Genomic DNA, 16,879 nt, shown 5'->3' with positions numbered 1-16,879 from the left:
TCCTTCCTCTAAGAATGACTTTATTTTGCTTCCATTCCTGAACAATATATCCAGAAAGATTCTAGGTTGGCTCTCATACTAACATAACATAAAAAAATTTTTTTTCTGACCAGGATGATTTCTTTCTTTTTTTTTTTTTTTCCAAGATTTTTAAAAATTTATTTGAGAGAGAGACAGGGGGATTTGAGCACAAGCAGGGGGATCAGCAGGCAGAAGGAGAGGGAGAAGCAGGCTCCCTGCTGAGCAGGAAGCCCGACGTGGGGCTCGATCCAAGGACCCTGGGATCATGACCTAACTGAAGGCAGACGCTTAACCTATCGAGCCACCCAGGTGCCCCACTAGGATGATTTCTGATGTGAAATCTGTAATCATTCAAATTGTTTTCCCTCTTTACGTAATGTGGCATTTTCTCTATTTTTTTTTCTTTTTTGGTTTTGACTAGTTTAATTATGATGTAGGTAGGCATGGTTTTTAAAGCTTATCCTATTTTTCATTTGCTAAGCGTCTTGGACATGTAAATGTATGACTTTCAACAAATCTGTAAAATGGACATTTATTTCTTCAAACTTTTTTTCTTCACTGATAGCATTCTCCTTTTGCTGGCAGATCAATTACATAAATTGTCTCACAAATCCCTCAATCTGTGTTCATTTTTATTTTTATTTATTTATTTTTTAAGATTTTATTTATTCATTTGAGACACAGAGATAGAGAGAGAGAGAGAGAGAGAGCATGAGCAGGGGGAGAGGCAGAGGGAGAGGGAGAAGCAGGCTTCCCACTGAGCCAGGAGCCTGATGTGGGGCTCTATCCCAGGACCCCAGGACCAGGACCTGAGCCGAAGGCAGACACTTAACCATCTGAGCCACCCAGGCGCCCCTGTGTTCATTTTTAAAAATCTTTTTTCTCTACTGCTCAGATTGTAATTTCCCTTGTTCTGTTTTCAAGTTCACTGACTCTTGCCTCTGTCATCTTCATTCTGTCATTACACACAGGAATTTTTAATTTCAGTTACTGAATTTTTCCGTTCTAAAATTTCCTTTTTTTCCCCCTCTTATAATTTCTTTGCTGAGAGAAGTCTATTTTTTCCACTTATTTCAAGAGTGTTTGTCCTTATTTCATGAAGCTTGATTATAAAAATGGCTTTAGGGGCACCTGGGTGGCCCAGTCAGTTAGGCATCTGACTCTTGATTTTGGTTCAGGTCATGATCTCAGGGTCATGAGATGGAGCTGCACATTGGGCTCCGAGCTCAGCAGGGAGTCTGCTTGAGATCTCTCTCTCTCTCCTTTTGCCCCTCCCCCCCAAAATAAATAAATAAATCTTTTAAAAAATGGCTTTAAACTGTTGGTCAACTCAGGGTTGGTGTCTGTTGATTATTTTTTCCTTTGAGTGTTACTGAGACTTTCCTGTTTCTTTGAATATTACATTGGAAGACACTGGGTTCTGATAAAATCTTCTGGGGAATGTGGATTTTTGTTTGTTTGAGCAGGTTGTCAACCTGGGTAGGTACTAACTGACTTTTTTTTTTTTAAGATTTTATTTATTTGTCAGAGATAGACAGAGAGAGAGCACAAGCAGGGGGAGAGGCAGAGGGAGAAGCAGGCTCACTGCTGAGCAGGGAGCCCAATACAGGGCTCAATCCCAGGACCCTGGGATCATGATCTGAGCCGAAGGCAGACGCTTAACGACTGAGCCACCCAGGTGCCCCACTAGCTGACATTTTGACCTGCTTTCGAGGATGTAGCTCCCAGTAACAGTTCAGCTTTCATAGCCCATGTTGACCATTTCTCTGGTTTCACTTCCAAAAAACCCTTAACAACAATACCTAATTACTGTCACTTGATCATTCTCTCATTTCTTCCACTAAAATGAAGGACAGATGTGTCTTGGGACTTAGTTATTCTATTCTCCATGTGTCAGATTTTATCTTTTTGGTTTCTATTTTTATGATGTTCAGCTGCATTCTGGGATACTTCCTGAGTTTCATTTTCCAAGTCCCCAGTTTTCTGATCAGTTATCTAATGTCTATTATGGAATAGATCTTTTGAATCCTTTTATTCAATTAATGAGTTTTTATCTATGAAATTTCCTTAGCACCCTTTTTTCCACTAAACTCTTCTTGTATCGTGAATGTCACATCTTCTTCTGTTTGAAGATTTAAAGCATACTTATTTTTAAATCTCTTCCCAATTTTCAATCTATCTCCCTTGCCTTTGTTGGGAATTCCCACAGTGACTGGGTCTGTACTCTATTTTTCATGGCATAGTTGATCGCATACACTTGGTCATTTTGCCACTGAGCTAACCCTTCACAGAAGTTATCGCCCCCATTCTCCTGCATTGTGAAGTCCTAAACAAGTGACTAGCTTGCAATTGCTTCAGACTCACGATGTGTAGGTGTTCCAAACTCAGGGTGCCAGCAATGCATGCAGTATTCAAAATTGAGCTCCACACTACATTGATACCTGCCTATATTGCACTGAATATTTTTCGCTCACACCTGGAGAAAGGAGCTGAATTCTGGGTGTGACCTCAGATCGGGGAGTGGAGATATTGCAGTCCTTATTCAGACAGGCAGCAGGCTCAGAGCTCCCAACCTCACACCTGGAACCCTGTGTCTCCTCTGGGGCTTTGCCACCTGTCTCCATACATACACAGCAAACCAGGTCCTGGGGCCCATCTCTGGGACCCATGACCAAGCCCACTCAGCGTTGGTCTCTGCTTATGTCTAGGGAGTCACTCTGCATTTCTGACACTTTAGTTACTCTAATTTAACTGTGGCCATGGATCTTACAAACCTTTATCTGGCATTTCTGTGTGCTTGGAGTGGATGTTGGCTGTGGCCTTCGATTGACCCTGTGATAGGAGCTCTGACACTGCAGGCTCTCAGTGTCTACAAGCCACACATGAAACCACCCCAGATGGAGCCACAGCAATCCTGAGGGCAGAGGCCACTAGGTCGTCACTATGAGGAACGGGAGACTCAGAAAGGGGAAGTATCTGCTAAAGAATGACAGTGTTTCAGCTCTAACTTCAATTCGATCTCTGAATTGCCTCCAACCCGTGCTCTTAACCCCGTGCCTGGAGAAGGAATTCACAGTATGGGATGGAGAGCTCTGCCCAGGGGAGGACGGAGCCCTGAGGAGGCAGAAATGAATTGGAGGTTTAGAAGGAGTGATGAAGAGAAAGATGGTGCTGACTTACAGAAACAAGGAAGTCAGTGAAGGGAAGTGTAGGGGGCAAAGAAAATCCACAATCCCAGGGCAGGAGGAAGGGCTGTGCTTCCTTCTGAGAAATGACAATTTGTCTTCATAGCACCTCCCAATGCCTGCCTCTCCCTGGGTCATCCTCCTGGGGTGGCCCCACTGGCTCCTCCAGGCACCAGACAGGGGGTGGAATAGCCTCGTGCTCTGGCGCTCATGTCCACTCACTGGATACACACCACCAGGCCCCTGAGACCCTCTTAACAACGTCCAACCCATCACAAGAACTCAAGAAACCTGTGTGCATCAGCCCGTCAGCCTCCCCGCTGCTCCTCCAACTAGGCCTCTCCTCTCCCCAGTTCATTCCTCCCACCACCTCCAGAGGATCCTTTTAATCACCAGGCTGGTCTGATCCTGTGGGAGACTCAAAACCCGCCCGCACTCTGCTGCAGAAAGATCTAAGCTGTACCATCTCATCTTCAAGGCTATGACCATCAGACTAGAACTAAACCCACCAGCCCCAGCAAACACAACTCACACTCCAACCCAAACACCTCCCCAAGCAACGCAAACTGAGCTATTAACAATTCCATGCCTTCTCTCGGGCTGCCCCCTCAGCCAATCTGAACCTGGCCAACTCCTCTTCAACCTACCATCCTGGCTCATTCTGCTCAACTGTACACGTGTTTTGTGTGATAGGTTTGGGTAAGACTTAAGTGAGAAAACTATATACACAGCTTAATTACTGATCAACACACCACCCGGGGACCAGACGAATGCTGGGGTTTGACCACTAATTGTATTTCCTACAGCGTTAGTCTTTTCCAGACAGAAATTTGTTCGACTGTCTGCTGGTTAAAATCTTCCCATTGCCTTAAAGTAGAAATCCAAATGCTTGCATGATGCCCAAAATCCTGTGTGACAAGGCCCTGGCTTCCTGATTGCTCTCAGTTCTGAGAACAGCTCAAATCTTTCTGGTTGAGGATGCCCCCCACTCCCATCTCTGTGCTAAACCCCAGCTCCTGCCTTCTGTCACTCCATCCCCCAGAAGGACCCCTCACAACCAGGACCCAGACTGTATGATGTCTACACATTATGATTCTCATGATTCCGTTTTCTTTTTTCTTCCAACTTGGAAGAGGCTTATAAGGCTATAATAGAATTGTTTCCCACCTAAATATTTATATTGTCTGTTATCACTAATCACAGCCCCGTGCATCCAGGGAAGGAACGAGTCTGCCCCCTCACCAATGAATCTCCAGTGCCTGGCACCATGACTGGACGTGGTCACTGGTTGATTGTCAGTGTGGTGGAAGGATGAAAATTTGCATTTACAGAAGCTCAGGAAAGGGAAGTGTCACAGCCCAGGTCACACAGCCTCTGTGTGAGTAAGGGGCAGAAGTGGAACTGGAAGTGGGCTGGCTCCCAGACCCTGCCCTACCTCCCCAAGCTTCATGTGCGGGGACCAGTGCTGTTCTCTGGACTTGGGCTTGGTGGGGAGGAGGCAGAGTGAGTGTGGTCTGGGGAGATTCACGTCTGCTTTGAACAGTCCCAGGACCTGCTGCTCTCAGGCCACCCTTCAGGGAGAGCAGAGCGAGGCCCTGGAGGGGCTGTCCCCCTTCCTGTGAGGCCATCCATCTGGAACCCGTGACCAGCAACACGGGGCCTGGACTGGGTCACACCCTGTGCATCTGTCCGCCCAGCACACTCTGAGGACTTTATAAGCTGTCTGCACGGCTGGGACCATGGGAGGCAGCGCTGGGACCCTGACTCTCACTGCCCTTCTCTACCTTGGTGAGCTTTCTGGAAACGAGGAGGGATGGGGTTGTCCTTCCCCCCAGCCCCCAGGTCCTGGTCCCTGGGAGATCTCAGGACTGTGGAGGATCAGTGGGGGCAGAACTTCTGGGGGAAGGAGTGTGCTCAGCCCCAGATGTGACCCCAGTGCCCAGGGGCCCAAACCAGGCCTGGAGCAGCTACGTGTGGGTGGGGGACGCACTCACAGGAACTCTCTTCCAGGGCTGTGTTGGGGCCTGTGGGACCAGGCACGGGCAGGTAAGTCCTCCCCAGACCTCCTGTTTCCGCCCAACAACCCCCTGGGCATTTGGGGGTCACAGAGGGTCAGGGCTGATGGTGACCAGTGTGGGAGGGGCCTTGGGGTGACAGGTGGGAAACTGAGGAGAGAAGGGCACCCTTGCAACTCTCCATCTGATTCCTTTCCAGGGACCCTCCCCAAACCCTCCATCTGGGCTGATCCTGGCCCCATGGTCACCAAGGGGAGCCCTGTGACCATCTGGTGTCAGGCATCTCTGTGGGCTGATGTCTACTATCTGTATAAAGAGAGGGTCCATGGATCCTTGTCCATGAAGACCTCACAGGATTCCAGCGACAGGGTCAGTTTCTCCTTTGCACCCATGAGCTCACACAGTTCAGGGCGATACCAGTGTGCATATCAGAGAAGGAAGAGCTGGTCACAGCGGAGTGACCTCCTGGCCCTGGTGGTGACAGGTGAGGGCAGGAGCTGGTCCCCGCCCCCTGGGGGCCTCCTCCAGGCAGAAGGGAACAGAGTGTGACCTCAGGGGGCCCCTCGCTCACAGTCCACAGTGCACGGGGTACATGGGGTGATGGTCCTATAACACAGCTCCTTCCTTCTCCCTCAGGAGTGTATAATGCACCCTCCCTCTCAGCCAACCCAGCCCTTGTGGTGGCCTTGGGAGGGAATGTGTCCCTCTCCTGTAGCTCACCGTGGCCATGCGGGTCATTCCACCTGCTGAAGGAGCGGGGGGCTGATGTGCCCCAACACCTGGAACTGACGTTCCGTCGTGAGAGGTACCAGGCAGCCTTCCTGGTGGGCCCTGTGAACACCTCCCATGGGGGGACCTACAGATGCTACACTTCTCACGAATCCTACCCATATTCGTGGTCACAGCCCAGTGACCCTCTGCACCTTCAGGTCACAGGTGAGCAGGCCCCTGCTTCACCCCATCTACCTCCTGGGCCCAGATGACTGACCTAAGCCATATGCCCAGTGGAGCCCTGGGGTTGATGGGGGGTGGGTGACAAGGTCGTCCTGGGGCCAGACCCACAGGTGGGAGGCCTTGGGAGGGACACATAAGAGCCTCACTGCAGGCCCTGGGCCAATGTGGGTTGTGAGTCCCCTCAGTGCCACTGTCCCCTTCCGTCCAGGTGTCTACAGGGAGCCCTCCCTCTCGGCCCAGCCGGGATCCCTGGTGCAGTCTGGAGACAGCGTGACCCTCCAGTGTCGCTCAGAGACTGGCTTTGACAGATTCGCTCTGACCAAGGATGAGGAGCTCAGAGCTCCCCAGCGTCTAGATGGGCAACCCGGCCCCAACTTCACCCTGGGCCCTGTGAGCTCCACCCACGGGGGCCGATACAGTTGCTACTGTGGACACAAGCTCTCCTCCACGTGGTCGGCACCCAGTGCCCCTCTGGATGTCCTGATCACAGGTGAGGTGCCCCCTGCCCCATGTCCCGACTCAGGGCCTGGGACCACAGTTGACCCTGGGTGATGGGGTCCAGGGAAAGGGTCACGAGCACAGGCTGATATGGAGACATGGTCTAGAGACAGGGACTGAGAAAGGGACAGTGAGGGCCATGGAGATAAAGGACACCCACTCAGAGACACAAGAGGTGCTGAGAGGGGGTCCCACACAGAGTCTCTGGAGAGAGGATGGTGGTCCCCCAGCTCAGGGTCAAGGGGCGTGTGGGGAGGGGTGGCTCTCTACACGTCACCACCTTCACTCCCCCAGGAATGTATGAGAAACCGTCCCTCTCAGCCCAGCCGGGGCCTTCAGTGTCCTGGGGAGAGAACGTGACTCTGCAGTGTCGCTCTGAGATCTGGTTGGATACCTTCCACCTGTCCAAGGAGGGGTCCCTGGCTCCTCCCCAGGTCCTTCGTCTGCAGGACACAGCGAAACCTTACCAGGTCAAGTTCACCCTGAGTCCTGTGACCTCAGCCCACGGGGGGACCTACAGGTGCTACGGCTCTCACAGCACCTCCCCCTACCTGTTGTCCCAGCCCAGTGACCCCCTGGAGCTCCTGGTCTCAGGTGAGGGGCCTAGCCCTGTCCCCTTTTTGTCCTCATGGTCAGCTCAGGGACCTGTCCTCCGGGGATGGGAGTGAGGGGGTCACAGAAGGTCACCCTCTGTGGCATGGCTTGTGTCTGGGGTAACTACGGGGCCCCGGGGGCTCTGAGCCTGGGCCAGGTGGCAGGTGGGGTGGTCATGGCAGGGGGAGAGGGTGGCACCCAGCTGGGGGAGGAGCACCCTGAAGTGGGGAGCACGTAGCCCCAGCCCCTCACCTGCCCCCCACCTCCCTGTAGTGGTCCCAGGAGGCTCTGAGGATGCACCCCTCATCCCACAGAGGGGTAAGTGGGGTCTCTGTCGGGAGGTGGTGGGTGGGAGGAGCTCAGCCTAGGCTTGCCTCAGCCACTTCCTGAGATTGCGGCCGGAGAGAAGTTCCTTCTCACTGGGACAATTCCTCCGATTGCAAATCTGATTGCAAAGGGCAAGAAGGTGGCCCCATCCCTGTGCAGGGCGGGGCCGGGGAGTAGGCACACACAGGAAGTGTCTGAGTTCACCTTCACAGAAGGTAAGGGGGCCCAGCCTGAGAACAGCTGGGGAGTCAGGGCAAGAACAAGGCTTGGAAGTCACACCCCCACGATCAGACCCCAGCTCTGCTACTTCCCAGCTGTGGGCTCTTGGACGAGTCATGTCCCTCTCCGTGGCCCAGGCTCACTGTCTGCACAACAGGCCTCCCGCCACCTTCCTCAGGGCTGCTGTGAGATTTCGGTGAAAGCCTCAGCATGGCCCTTCTTGGATCTCTGGAGAGGCAGAGCCCTCCCTCCTGCCCTCACGCATACACACACTCCAGGTCCACACAGGCCCCTGTGGGGGGTCAGGCCTGTGCAGTCGGGGAGACGGGTCTGGGCTTGGGTTTGGTGGACAGGTCTCCACTCAGGTGTTCTGCCTGGAGGGTAAGGGGGCAGCATGAAAAAACCCCAAATCCTACAAAGGAACCCACAACCCTGGTCCCAGCCCCAGCCCTGCCGCCCCCACGCTGGGCGACCTGAGACATGTGAATGACCTCTCTGTGCCTCAGTTTCCTGTCTGTGGAGTGGGCGGGAGGGGCGGCAATCCCCTGCTGCGTGATCGTTGACAGGGTCAGAGGTGAGTGCACAGAGCCCCGCAGGTGCCTGCCACACAGCAGGTGCTCAGTTAAACGGCGTCACTGGCTCATTCATGGTGTGGCTCCTGCCCAAGGTCCCCACTGGTACCTGTACGTCATCGGGGTCTCGGTGGCCTTCGTCCTGCTGCTCGGCCTCCTCGTCCTCCTCCTGGTCCGACCCCGGCGTCGGGGCGAAGGCAGGAAGCCAGGTGAGAAGGGGAGGGGGTGACGGGCCCCAGGGGGTGGTGGCTGTCCTGGGGGCCGACTGAGGGCGGGCTCAGGGCAGCGGCCAGAGAGGGAAGCCGGAGAGGTGGGAAAGGCCGTGTAGAAAGACTCCAGCATCTCCCAGTGAGAAACCCTAGGAAGAAGGGTACACGTGAGCATACGTGTAAATATTTTATCCTTTCGGCTTTTCGAACTTATGGAATGTTTGAAAACACATCCAAGCTTTGTTTTTCATTGTTGGAACTGCTTTCTCTTGACTTGTACGTGGGGATGGGCGGGGATCATACAGAGCCTCAGCCTAAGGCAGGCCCTGGAGGGTTCGGGGATCGGGGGCAGCCTGAGGCTGATTTCCAACTTCCTGCAGCAGTGTCAGCGAAGGTGTCTGAGGACAGAGGCCTGCACGGGAGGTAAGACCACCCCGAGACCCCGACTCCTGCCAGCCAGTGGCCCTCACTGCCGCTAACTCCCCCGTCTCCTCCCCAGGTCCGTTCCGGCTGCCACTGCCCAGGAGGAGTCCTTGTGTAAGGGGAAGCCTGCGGCCGCCCTGGGGGAGGGAGGAGGCGGGCCCAGACATGCAGGTGGGCAGTGGAGGCGGGGGACGGCATCGGACTCCGTGCGGCTTTGTAACATCACTGACCCTCTCTGGGGATCTTGGCAAGAGGGGGGGCCACATTGTTCTGTCCCCACCAGATGCTGTCATCAAAGACACACAGCCTGAGGAGGACATACAGCTGGACAGCCAGGTGAGCTCCCTGTGCCCCTGACCAGGGCACCCCCTGCCTCCCTGCTCACGTGGTAAACCCAGTGGACTCTCCGCCCAGCAGCAGGCCTCTCCCTTTAGGAAGCCCACCACTCTCTGCGCTGCTGCGACCCCACTCCCCTGGGCCTCTTCTGATCTCCAGCTGCTGGGACACTCGAGTGGGCGGAGCTGGAGGTTAGGGCTGAACCACCCCCTGGGCCTGTGGAGGCCCAGAGAAGGCGCCTCCTCAACTCCGCACAAAGTGGTCCCACAGCCTCGCTCAGCCTTCTGCTTTCTGTTCTTTCCCCAACAACCTGCGGCAGGTTCACACAGTTCACCCTGGCCAAGGAGCTGAGCCAGGGGGCGCTGGGTCTGCCTGTCCCTCCACATTGATGGGCCACCTCAATTCCTGCCTCCAGCCTTGACCTCGCCCAGCACGATTCCCACAGCCAACTACCCACGTGCCCACTCCCTGTGTCTACACCACAGGCATTTCCAACTCACACCCCTCCTCCCCAGATACACTGAAGGAGGGCAAGAGTGGGCTCAAGGCCACTCCTGTCCAGCAAGGTCCCTAGACCCCCAGGGAGTGCATCCTCCCCTCCCCCGCCACATGCCTTCCCCCCCCCCCCCAGTTCCAGGCTGCGGTACCTGAAGACCCTCAAGATGTGACCTACGCCCAGCTGAACCACTTGACCCTCACACAGGAGACAAGTGCACCCCCTTCCTCCCAACCACGGGAACCCCCAGATGAGCCCAACGTGTATGCTTCTCTGGCCATCCGCTAGCCCAGGAAAGACCCATCTGGCCACTCCAGGGGTCTGGAAGGCTCCCTGCAGGGATCCTGGAAGGCACAGGAGCTGCCCACAGTGGGTGCTAAGGAGCCTGGAGGCAGGACACAGACCACCAGCAACTCCTGGGACCTTGTGGAAGTTGATAGCTTCCTGAATTCCCATCATGGCACAGCTGATCTTACTGTGCCTACAAGGATCCCCGAGAAACGCCAAGACCTTTACCAAGTGGCAACCTCGTGGTGTCGGGGGGAACCCAGCACTAAGCTGCAAGAACTGGGGACCTTCTGAAAGCTTTGCAGGACCCAGGGCCATCACACTGAAGCTGGGCACTTTCAACTGACCTCAGAGCCCAAGGCCTCAAAAGATGACTCGTGAGCAATGCTGCAGCCCATGAGGGGTTGCTCAATGCCAAGGGCTTCCGGTTTCCTGGAGACCAAGCCCCTTCTCTGTCGGGCACAGCTCTCAACAAGGCAGAGAAAAGGGAAGCTGCTCTCCCTCCTGACCTTGTGTTCAGAAACTCCAGATGCAGGGGGAGGGGAGCAGGGTGCCTCAGCTCTCCCTTCCCAACCACACCAATAAGCTTTAAACCAGCTTGTTCAGTGCTCCCCAGGAAACCCCAATTCAACTAGTTCATCCTCACCGGCAACCCAAGGTTCAGCATTTAGCTCCTGCCAACCTTAACCCTGACTTCTTTTTGCCAGGGTCAAGTTCAAAGGGCTAGAGACACTGGGCTGACCCCCCGCTTGCTACTTCCTCTGCCCGGAAAGGAATCTCCCCACCCCCATGCCAATAGCTGGCTTGAGAATCTCCCTAACACTGGTGTCCCCGCTGAAATAACTGGTATATGTTTGTGCTGCTCACGACTGCACCCCTGCCCCAAGCAGCAAGGACACCAGCTGGGAAGCTCGCCAGGCCCCTCTAAGCAGGCAAGGCTCAGAGGTGTGAACTAGCTGGACGGAACCTGGTCAAGGATCCGGCCTGTGCCTCTTCCCACCAGAGGCTGTAGGTTCAGAGCAGGAAGGGAGACACACACCAATAAACACCAGTTCCAAAGGGTTGATTTGTTTTATTATCTGACTGGGAAACTAGACAATTCATGCCCCGAGGGGATGGAAGGGTGGGCTCAATCCTCCTCTTCGTCATCGCCGGCTCCAGCCCCACCCTGGCCCTTCTTGGCATTCTTCCTCTTCACACGGCCTGGGCGGCCACCCCCGTATGGAGAACGCAGGGAGAAGTCAATGTGCTTCTGGGAATCCAGACGGACAATGAAGGACGGGATGTTCACCACCTGCTTTCGGACCCTGGAGAGGGGACAGCAGGTGAGGGGACGGGGGAATAGGGCCCCAGCGGGAGGAGACACTGCTCTCTGCTCGGACTTGGTAGGGTTGGTGCTGCAGTGACACCAACCGGAAGGGTGTTCCTGACCCTCCAGCACCCTGTGTTCTGGAGAGCTTTAGAGCATCACTCAACTCACACCAGACCACAAAGTAAGGAGGGCGAGCTGGTGGCAGCCAGTAATTCCAGGGTCTGAGTCTCAAAGTGCCAGACACGGGGTTTTACTCTCTAAGGAGCAGCCTCCCTGTCCTTGAGGCAGCTGAGACTCTGTTCTACAAAATCTGAAAGAGGGCAAATGGAGCACCCAGATGAAAGACCCATCTGCCCCCCCCAGCCAGGTGGACTCCGGTAGTCCAGGCACTCGAATATCAGACCATGGGCTGTGGGCCACTCGCCAAGTTAACAATGACAGCGTGCGAAGACACGAGACAGCCGAATCCACGAACCCACCCACATCAGCTGAGGCCCGACGACTTCTCTCTCAACTGGGCACACCGAGTGGTTACCTGTCTGGTTGCCTGCATGCCTGAAGAAGCCTTCGCAAGGTGTACGGCTCAGGCCGCAGTGACCCTTGCGCTGGGCTACGGGGCGGGGGATGAGGCTGTCCCCAGCACCCCATGAGCTGTTTTCAGGGGTCAATCTGTACCCTCAAGGTGTGTTCACACCTCTGTCACCTCCGAGGGCTGCATAGGAGGTAAGGACAGCGCACTTAGCATGGGGGATGGGACAGAAGACAGACTCCGGGAGCCCATGAGAGGCGTTACCTGATATGGCGCTGGCGGATCAGCACGCGGGCGTGGTGGATGGACTTGGCCAAGCCCAGCTTGAAGACCTGGGTCTGCAGGCGCCTCTCCAAGAAATCCTCGATCTTCAGGCCCAGGATGTAATCCAGCTTCATCTTGCCCTCATCCAGCACTCCGATGCGCACCAGTCGCCGCAGCAGTGCGTTACCTGGTACGAGGGGGAGAAGTACAGACTGAGGTGTCTGGCTCACTTCAGACTTCTTGGGTTCGAATCCCCCACTTCTTAAGGAGCTCCGTTATCATGGAACCAATGTATGGCCACTGTGACTCCTGCAATCCCCCCACAACCCTAAGGCAGGTCACTATGGCCACACTCTTACCAAGGAGGGCAAGTGACCATACACACCTCTGTTCTCGTCCGAAAGAAGTAGAACTTTCCTTGGAGATGGCAGGAGAGTAATGAGACAATCCCCAGAAAAGGACTTCACATTTCCCTGCAACAGACTCTGTGCAGCTGTTGCTAAACTCCCACAATGAAGCACAGAGCTTCAAGAGCTAACCTGCTAGAGCTGGGAAAGCCCTACTAGTCAAATCTGAGGCTAAACCACCTTCCTTAGTGGTAACACTGGACTGGCAGTACCTAGCTTTCAGACCTGAGAGAAGTCACAGGCCAGGCACATGTTTAAGTTGAGTATCGTCATTCGCTTTATCATTCTGTGGTTTTCACTAAAAAAATTATGGTGTGGATGTGCTAACAATGCATGGCAAGAGAGAACTCAGCAGATGCCAGCTTCTGACTTTTTCCCAGTAGCCCCGGGCACAGGAGGTCTTGCACCGTGCCCACAGCTCCCGACGACTCCATGCTGGACTGCCTTTGTGATCCTGGGGGCAAACCCTGGCCCGAAGGCTCACAGCTAATCAACACACTGTCACTGGGGTAAAACCCAACTATCCCCACCCCCTTAAAGAGGATGCTTCACTTGTTATGAAGTGGCCATTATCTTTAATTACAGCAAAACAATTCAAGCAAGCTCCGTATTACTGGGCACTTCCAATATTCTTGGCATCATGACTCCTTGCTCCCAGGGAAAGCTCCATGACTTTGTGTAAAGTGACAGTTTTCCTAGCACAGCTGATGGGAAAGAGACAGGATCAAAATGGAAAAATACACTCTACCTTTCCCAATACCCCAAATCATACATGGCTGTGTTTTTTGCACTGATGAATGCTGAACAGAAAACATTGTGTCTTCCTATTTACAAAATGTCAACAAACATAAAAGAGCCAGAAATAGATTTAACCAAAGAGATAAAAAACCTGTACAGTAAAAACTATAGATATTGATGAGAAAAAGACTGAAGACACAAAATGAAAAGATATTCCATGCTCATATTTGGAAAAATATTGTTAAAATACCCACATTACCCCAAGCAATAGACAAATTTAATGCAATCCCTATCAGAATTCCAAAGGTGTTTTCTTTTTTTAAACATCTGAGAGCGTGAGCGTGGTGTGAGCACAAGTGGGGCTCTATCCTGGGACTATGGGATCATGACCTGAGCTGAAAGCAGAGAGAGGCTTAACCAACTGAGCCACCAGGCACCCCACCAAAGGCGTTTTCCATATAAGTAGAACAAAGAATCAACTCTAAGATTTGTACGGAACCACAAAAGACCCCAAAGCAATCTTGAAAAAGAGAAAATGCTTGCAAATCATGTTTCTGACATGAGATTAACACCAAAAATACACAAGCAACTCCCAACTCAATAGCAAAAAATTCCAATGTAATTTTAAAAATGGGCAGAGAATCCAAATAGATGTTTTCCCTAAGACACAGATGGCCAACAGGTACATGAACAGGTGCTCGTCATCACTGATCAGGGAAATGCAAATCAAAATCACAGTTGAGTTCACCTCACACGTGTCAGACTGGCTAGATCTAAAACCCAACAGACAACAGTGCTGGTGAGGATGTGGAGAAAGGGAACCCCTGTGCATTGTTGGTGGAAATGCAAAGTGGCAGTCACTATGGAAAACAGTATGGAGGTTCCTCAAAAGTTACGATGCGGCAATCCCACTTCTAGGTATTTATCCAAAGAAAATTAAAGTGCTAACTGGAAGAGAGAAGCTCCCCCATGTTCACTGCATTATTTCCAGTGGCCAAGACACAGAAACAACGTTAAGCGCCTACTGACAGTTGAATGGGTAACAGAGGTAGTATACACACACACAGTGGGGTATTACTCAGCCATAGAAAGAATGAAATCTCGCCACCTGCAACAACGCAGATGGACCTTGAGGGCATTATGCCAAGTGGACTAACTCAGAGTCAAATCCCATAGTCTCACTTATACGTGGAATCTAGACAAAACCACCACCATCACCAAAACACACCTCAAGTTCATAGATACAGAGAACAGATACATTATGGTGGTTGCCAGAGCCACAGGGGAAATGGGTGGTCAAACGTACAAACTTCCAGTTATACTTACTGTATATTACAACGTTACTAAGAGTGTATCTTCTTTTAAAAAGAGATTTTACTATTTGACAGCACGCGCACGCACAGAAGCAGGAAGAACGGCAGGCAGAGGGAGAAACAGGCTTCCCAAAGCAGGTAGGGTGCGATTCCAGGACCCTGGGATCATGACCTGAGCCAAAGGGAAACGCTTGACTGACCGAGCCACCTAGGCGTCCCGGAGTGTATCTTTTTTAAAGGCTTTAGGACGGGGTTAACTAGACTTACTGTGTTCATTTCACAGTATATAGAAATATCAAATTGCTATGCTGTACACCTGGAACTATATAACGTGGTCTGCGAATTATACGTTGCTTAAAAAAGAACAAGGATATTCAAATATTAATACAAAAGCTACCCAACAGGCAAATAAAAACAAGTTTGGGGCGGGGCGCCTGGCTGGCTCCGTCAGTTAAGTGTCTGCTTCCGCTCAGGTCGTGATCCCAGGGTAGTGGGATTGAGCCCCACATCAGGCTCTGCTCAGTGGGAGAGTCTGCTTCTCCCTCTCCCTACCTATGCTCTCACTGTCAAATAAACAAAAATCTTAAAAAAATATAAAACGAGTTTGGTATTATTATCTACCAGCTAAAACACTTTATTGTGCCTTTTTGTCCTTATGCTAGAGAACAGAAACTTCAAGAATTCGAAGTTTAAAATCTCCAACTTAAGAGACTTCTAGGTAAAACAAAACCACTATCATTAAAAAACAAACATATTTCACATTTACTATCGAACCATCTACACACTGTTAAAAAATAGGGACGCCCAGCCATTTCAGCAACACCAAAAAAAGCCTTATATATGTATAATTAAAGTAATTTTCAGTGCACACTGAATAAAACTTTGTACCTTCTACAGGAGCATGTCCAACAACTGAAAAGTTACCTGGGCTCCATCTGGCCCAAGCGGGAACAATCCAACAGTAAGAACGTTTTCCGAATGTACAACAACGTGCACAATCCTCAGAGGCAGAGGCCCCTCCTTGTCGTCATGGCACAAGGCAAACACTGAGCTACTTTAGTTTCTGTTCTGAAAAACGGATGTAATGCCAGTGTCCTTAGGGCTGCCATTAGGGTAGAGCCCCCCACACCTCTATGAACCCCTGGCCAACATGTGGTGTAAGAGTCCGTCTTTTTGACAGACAACAACCAGAGAAGCTTCTTGCCGGAAGCTGCAGGCCTCCCAGTAGGCAAGGCCAGACCTCGGGCTGTATCAGGGACTGACACCCCCAGACGCAGGCAAAGCTTGCAGCTCCTCCCTCCTGTCCTGGGGGATAAATGGGTTCGTTCACCAGAAAGCCTACAACCTGCGCTGCTGCCTCCCCCCGTAACTCCCACTTCTCACACAGGAAACCACAAATACCGCAGGCTTACCTGCGGCTCAGCCCTGCCCAGTCGGCCACGAGACTGCTTCTCCAACTGGACTTGAGTAGCTCTAACGAAATCCCTCTGTCCTCAGCTACCTGGGGCTGGCTCCCCGCATTTTGGGATAAAGTCCCACCCAAGCATCCACGGGGCAGGATTCCTGAATTTCCTCGATTGTGTGGTCCTGTTACTGGTTAAACAAGCTCCATGCCTTCCTCAGCCTCTAACAGGAATGACACGCACGCCCCCGTGCAGAAGCAGGTCTCCTTCTTACGCATGCGCTGGGAGAGAACTCAAACTGGCAACTTGAAGAGTTCGGGAAAAGCCAGGCAGGAATCCCAGCCCCTCCTGCTTTTCACCACAAACCAAGGTTCCCAAAGCTCAGGGGCAAGGCGGCCCATTTAGGGACCGACACCAAACCACCTGCGGCACCGCTCGCTCCCACGTGAACTCCCACAAAACACAAGTTCCGTCTCCCACAGCGGGCTCATCGGGAGCCTCTTACCTGTCACAGTTTCGTCACGCTGGGTCCCGTTCCCCGAGCTTCCTCTAACATCTCGGCCCACCCCCAGCACGGAGTTCGTGGCGCCCCGTCCCCCAGACGCTCACCTCTAAGCCACCCCTAGGCGGCGTCGGGAAGATCCAGGGACCCACAGGAGAAGGGAACCCCCGGAAGTCCCCGCCCCTTTATTAACAGGGTTGCTACCCCACAGTCGGAGAGGTACCGGTAGTTTCAACGGGATCACTCTGTCTTCGCTCCGGGAAAACCCCGGACC

General features: G+C 52.8%; 3 protein-coding genes across 3 annotated transcripts in view; 2 read left to right on the top strand and 1 right to left on the bottom strand.

Moving 5' to 3' along the window:
- The first annotated feature begins 4,613 nt into the window (after positions 1-4,613).
- LOC116622339 (leukocyte immunoglobulin-like receptor subfamily B member 3) overlaps positions 4,614-16,879 on the top strand; it is a 205,279-nt gene continuing 193,013 nt past the window's right edge. Inside the window, 6 exon segments of the mRNA XM_032388745.1 lie at positions 4,614-4,994; positions 5,217-5,252; positions 5,421-5,705; positions 5,858-6,157; positions 6,384-6,665; positions 6,968-7,267. Of these exon segments, the coding sequence (XP_032244636.1) occupies positions 4,946-4,994; positions 5,217-5,252; positions 5,421-5,705; positions 5,858-6,157; positions 6,384-6,665; positions 6,968-7,267 (1,252 nt within the window). The 5' untranslated portion in view covers positions 4,614-4,945.
- Positions 7,637-11,134, top strand: LOC116622370 (leukocyte immunoglobulin-like receptor subfamily B member 2). Its single transcript, XM_032388833.1, has 5 exons — positions 7,637-8,594; positions 8,975-9,017; positions 9,094-9,131; positions 9,301-9,353; positions 9,985-11,134. The coding sequence occupies exons 1-5, from the start codon at positions 8,300-8,302 to the stop codon at positions 10,135-10,137; spliced, it is 582 nt and encodes a 193-aa protein (XP_032244724.1). The 5' UTR covers positions 7,637-8,299; the 3' UTR covers positions 10,138-11,134.
- RPS9 (ribosomal protein S9) overlaps positions 11,195-16,879 on the bottom strand; it is a 6,483-nt gene continuing 798 nt past the window's right edge. Inside the window, exons 4-5 of the mRNA XM_032388832.1 lie at positions 12,243-12,429; positions 11,195-11,444 (exon numbers count right to left, since the gene is read on the bottom strand). Of these exons, the coding sequence (XP_032244723.1) occupies positions 11,267-11,444; positions 12,243-12,429 (365 nt within the window). The 3' untranslated portion in view covers positions 11,195-11,266. The remainder of the gene's footprint in view (positions 11,445-12,242; positions 12,430-16,879) is intronic.

This window comes from Phoca vitulina, unplaced genomic scaffold (assembly GCF_004348235.1).
Source record: "Phoca vitulina isolate PV1807 unplaced genomic scaffold, GSC_HSeal_1.0 scaffold52, whole genome shotgun sequence".
Lineage (NCBI taxonomy): Eukaryota > Metazoa > Chordata > Mammalia > Carnivora > Phocidae > Phoca > Phoca vitulina.
The sequence above is the reverse complement of the archived record's forward strand: the minus strand, read 5'-3'. Positions and strand labels throughout refer to the sequence as shown.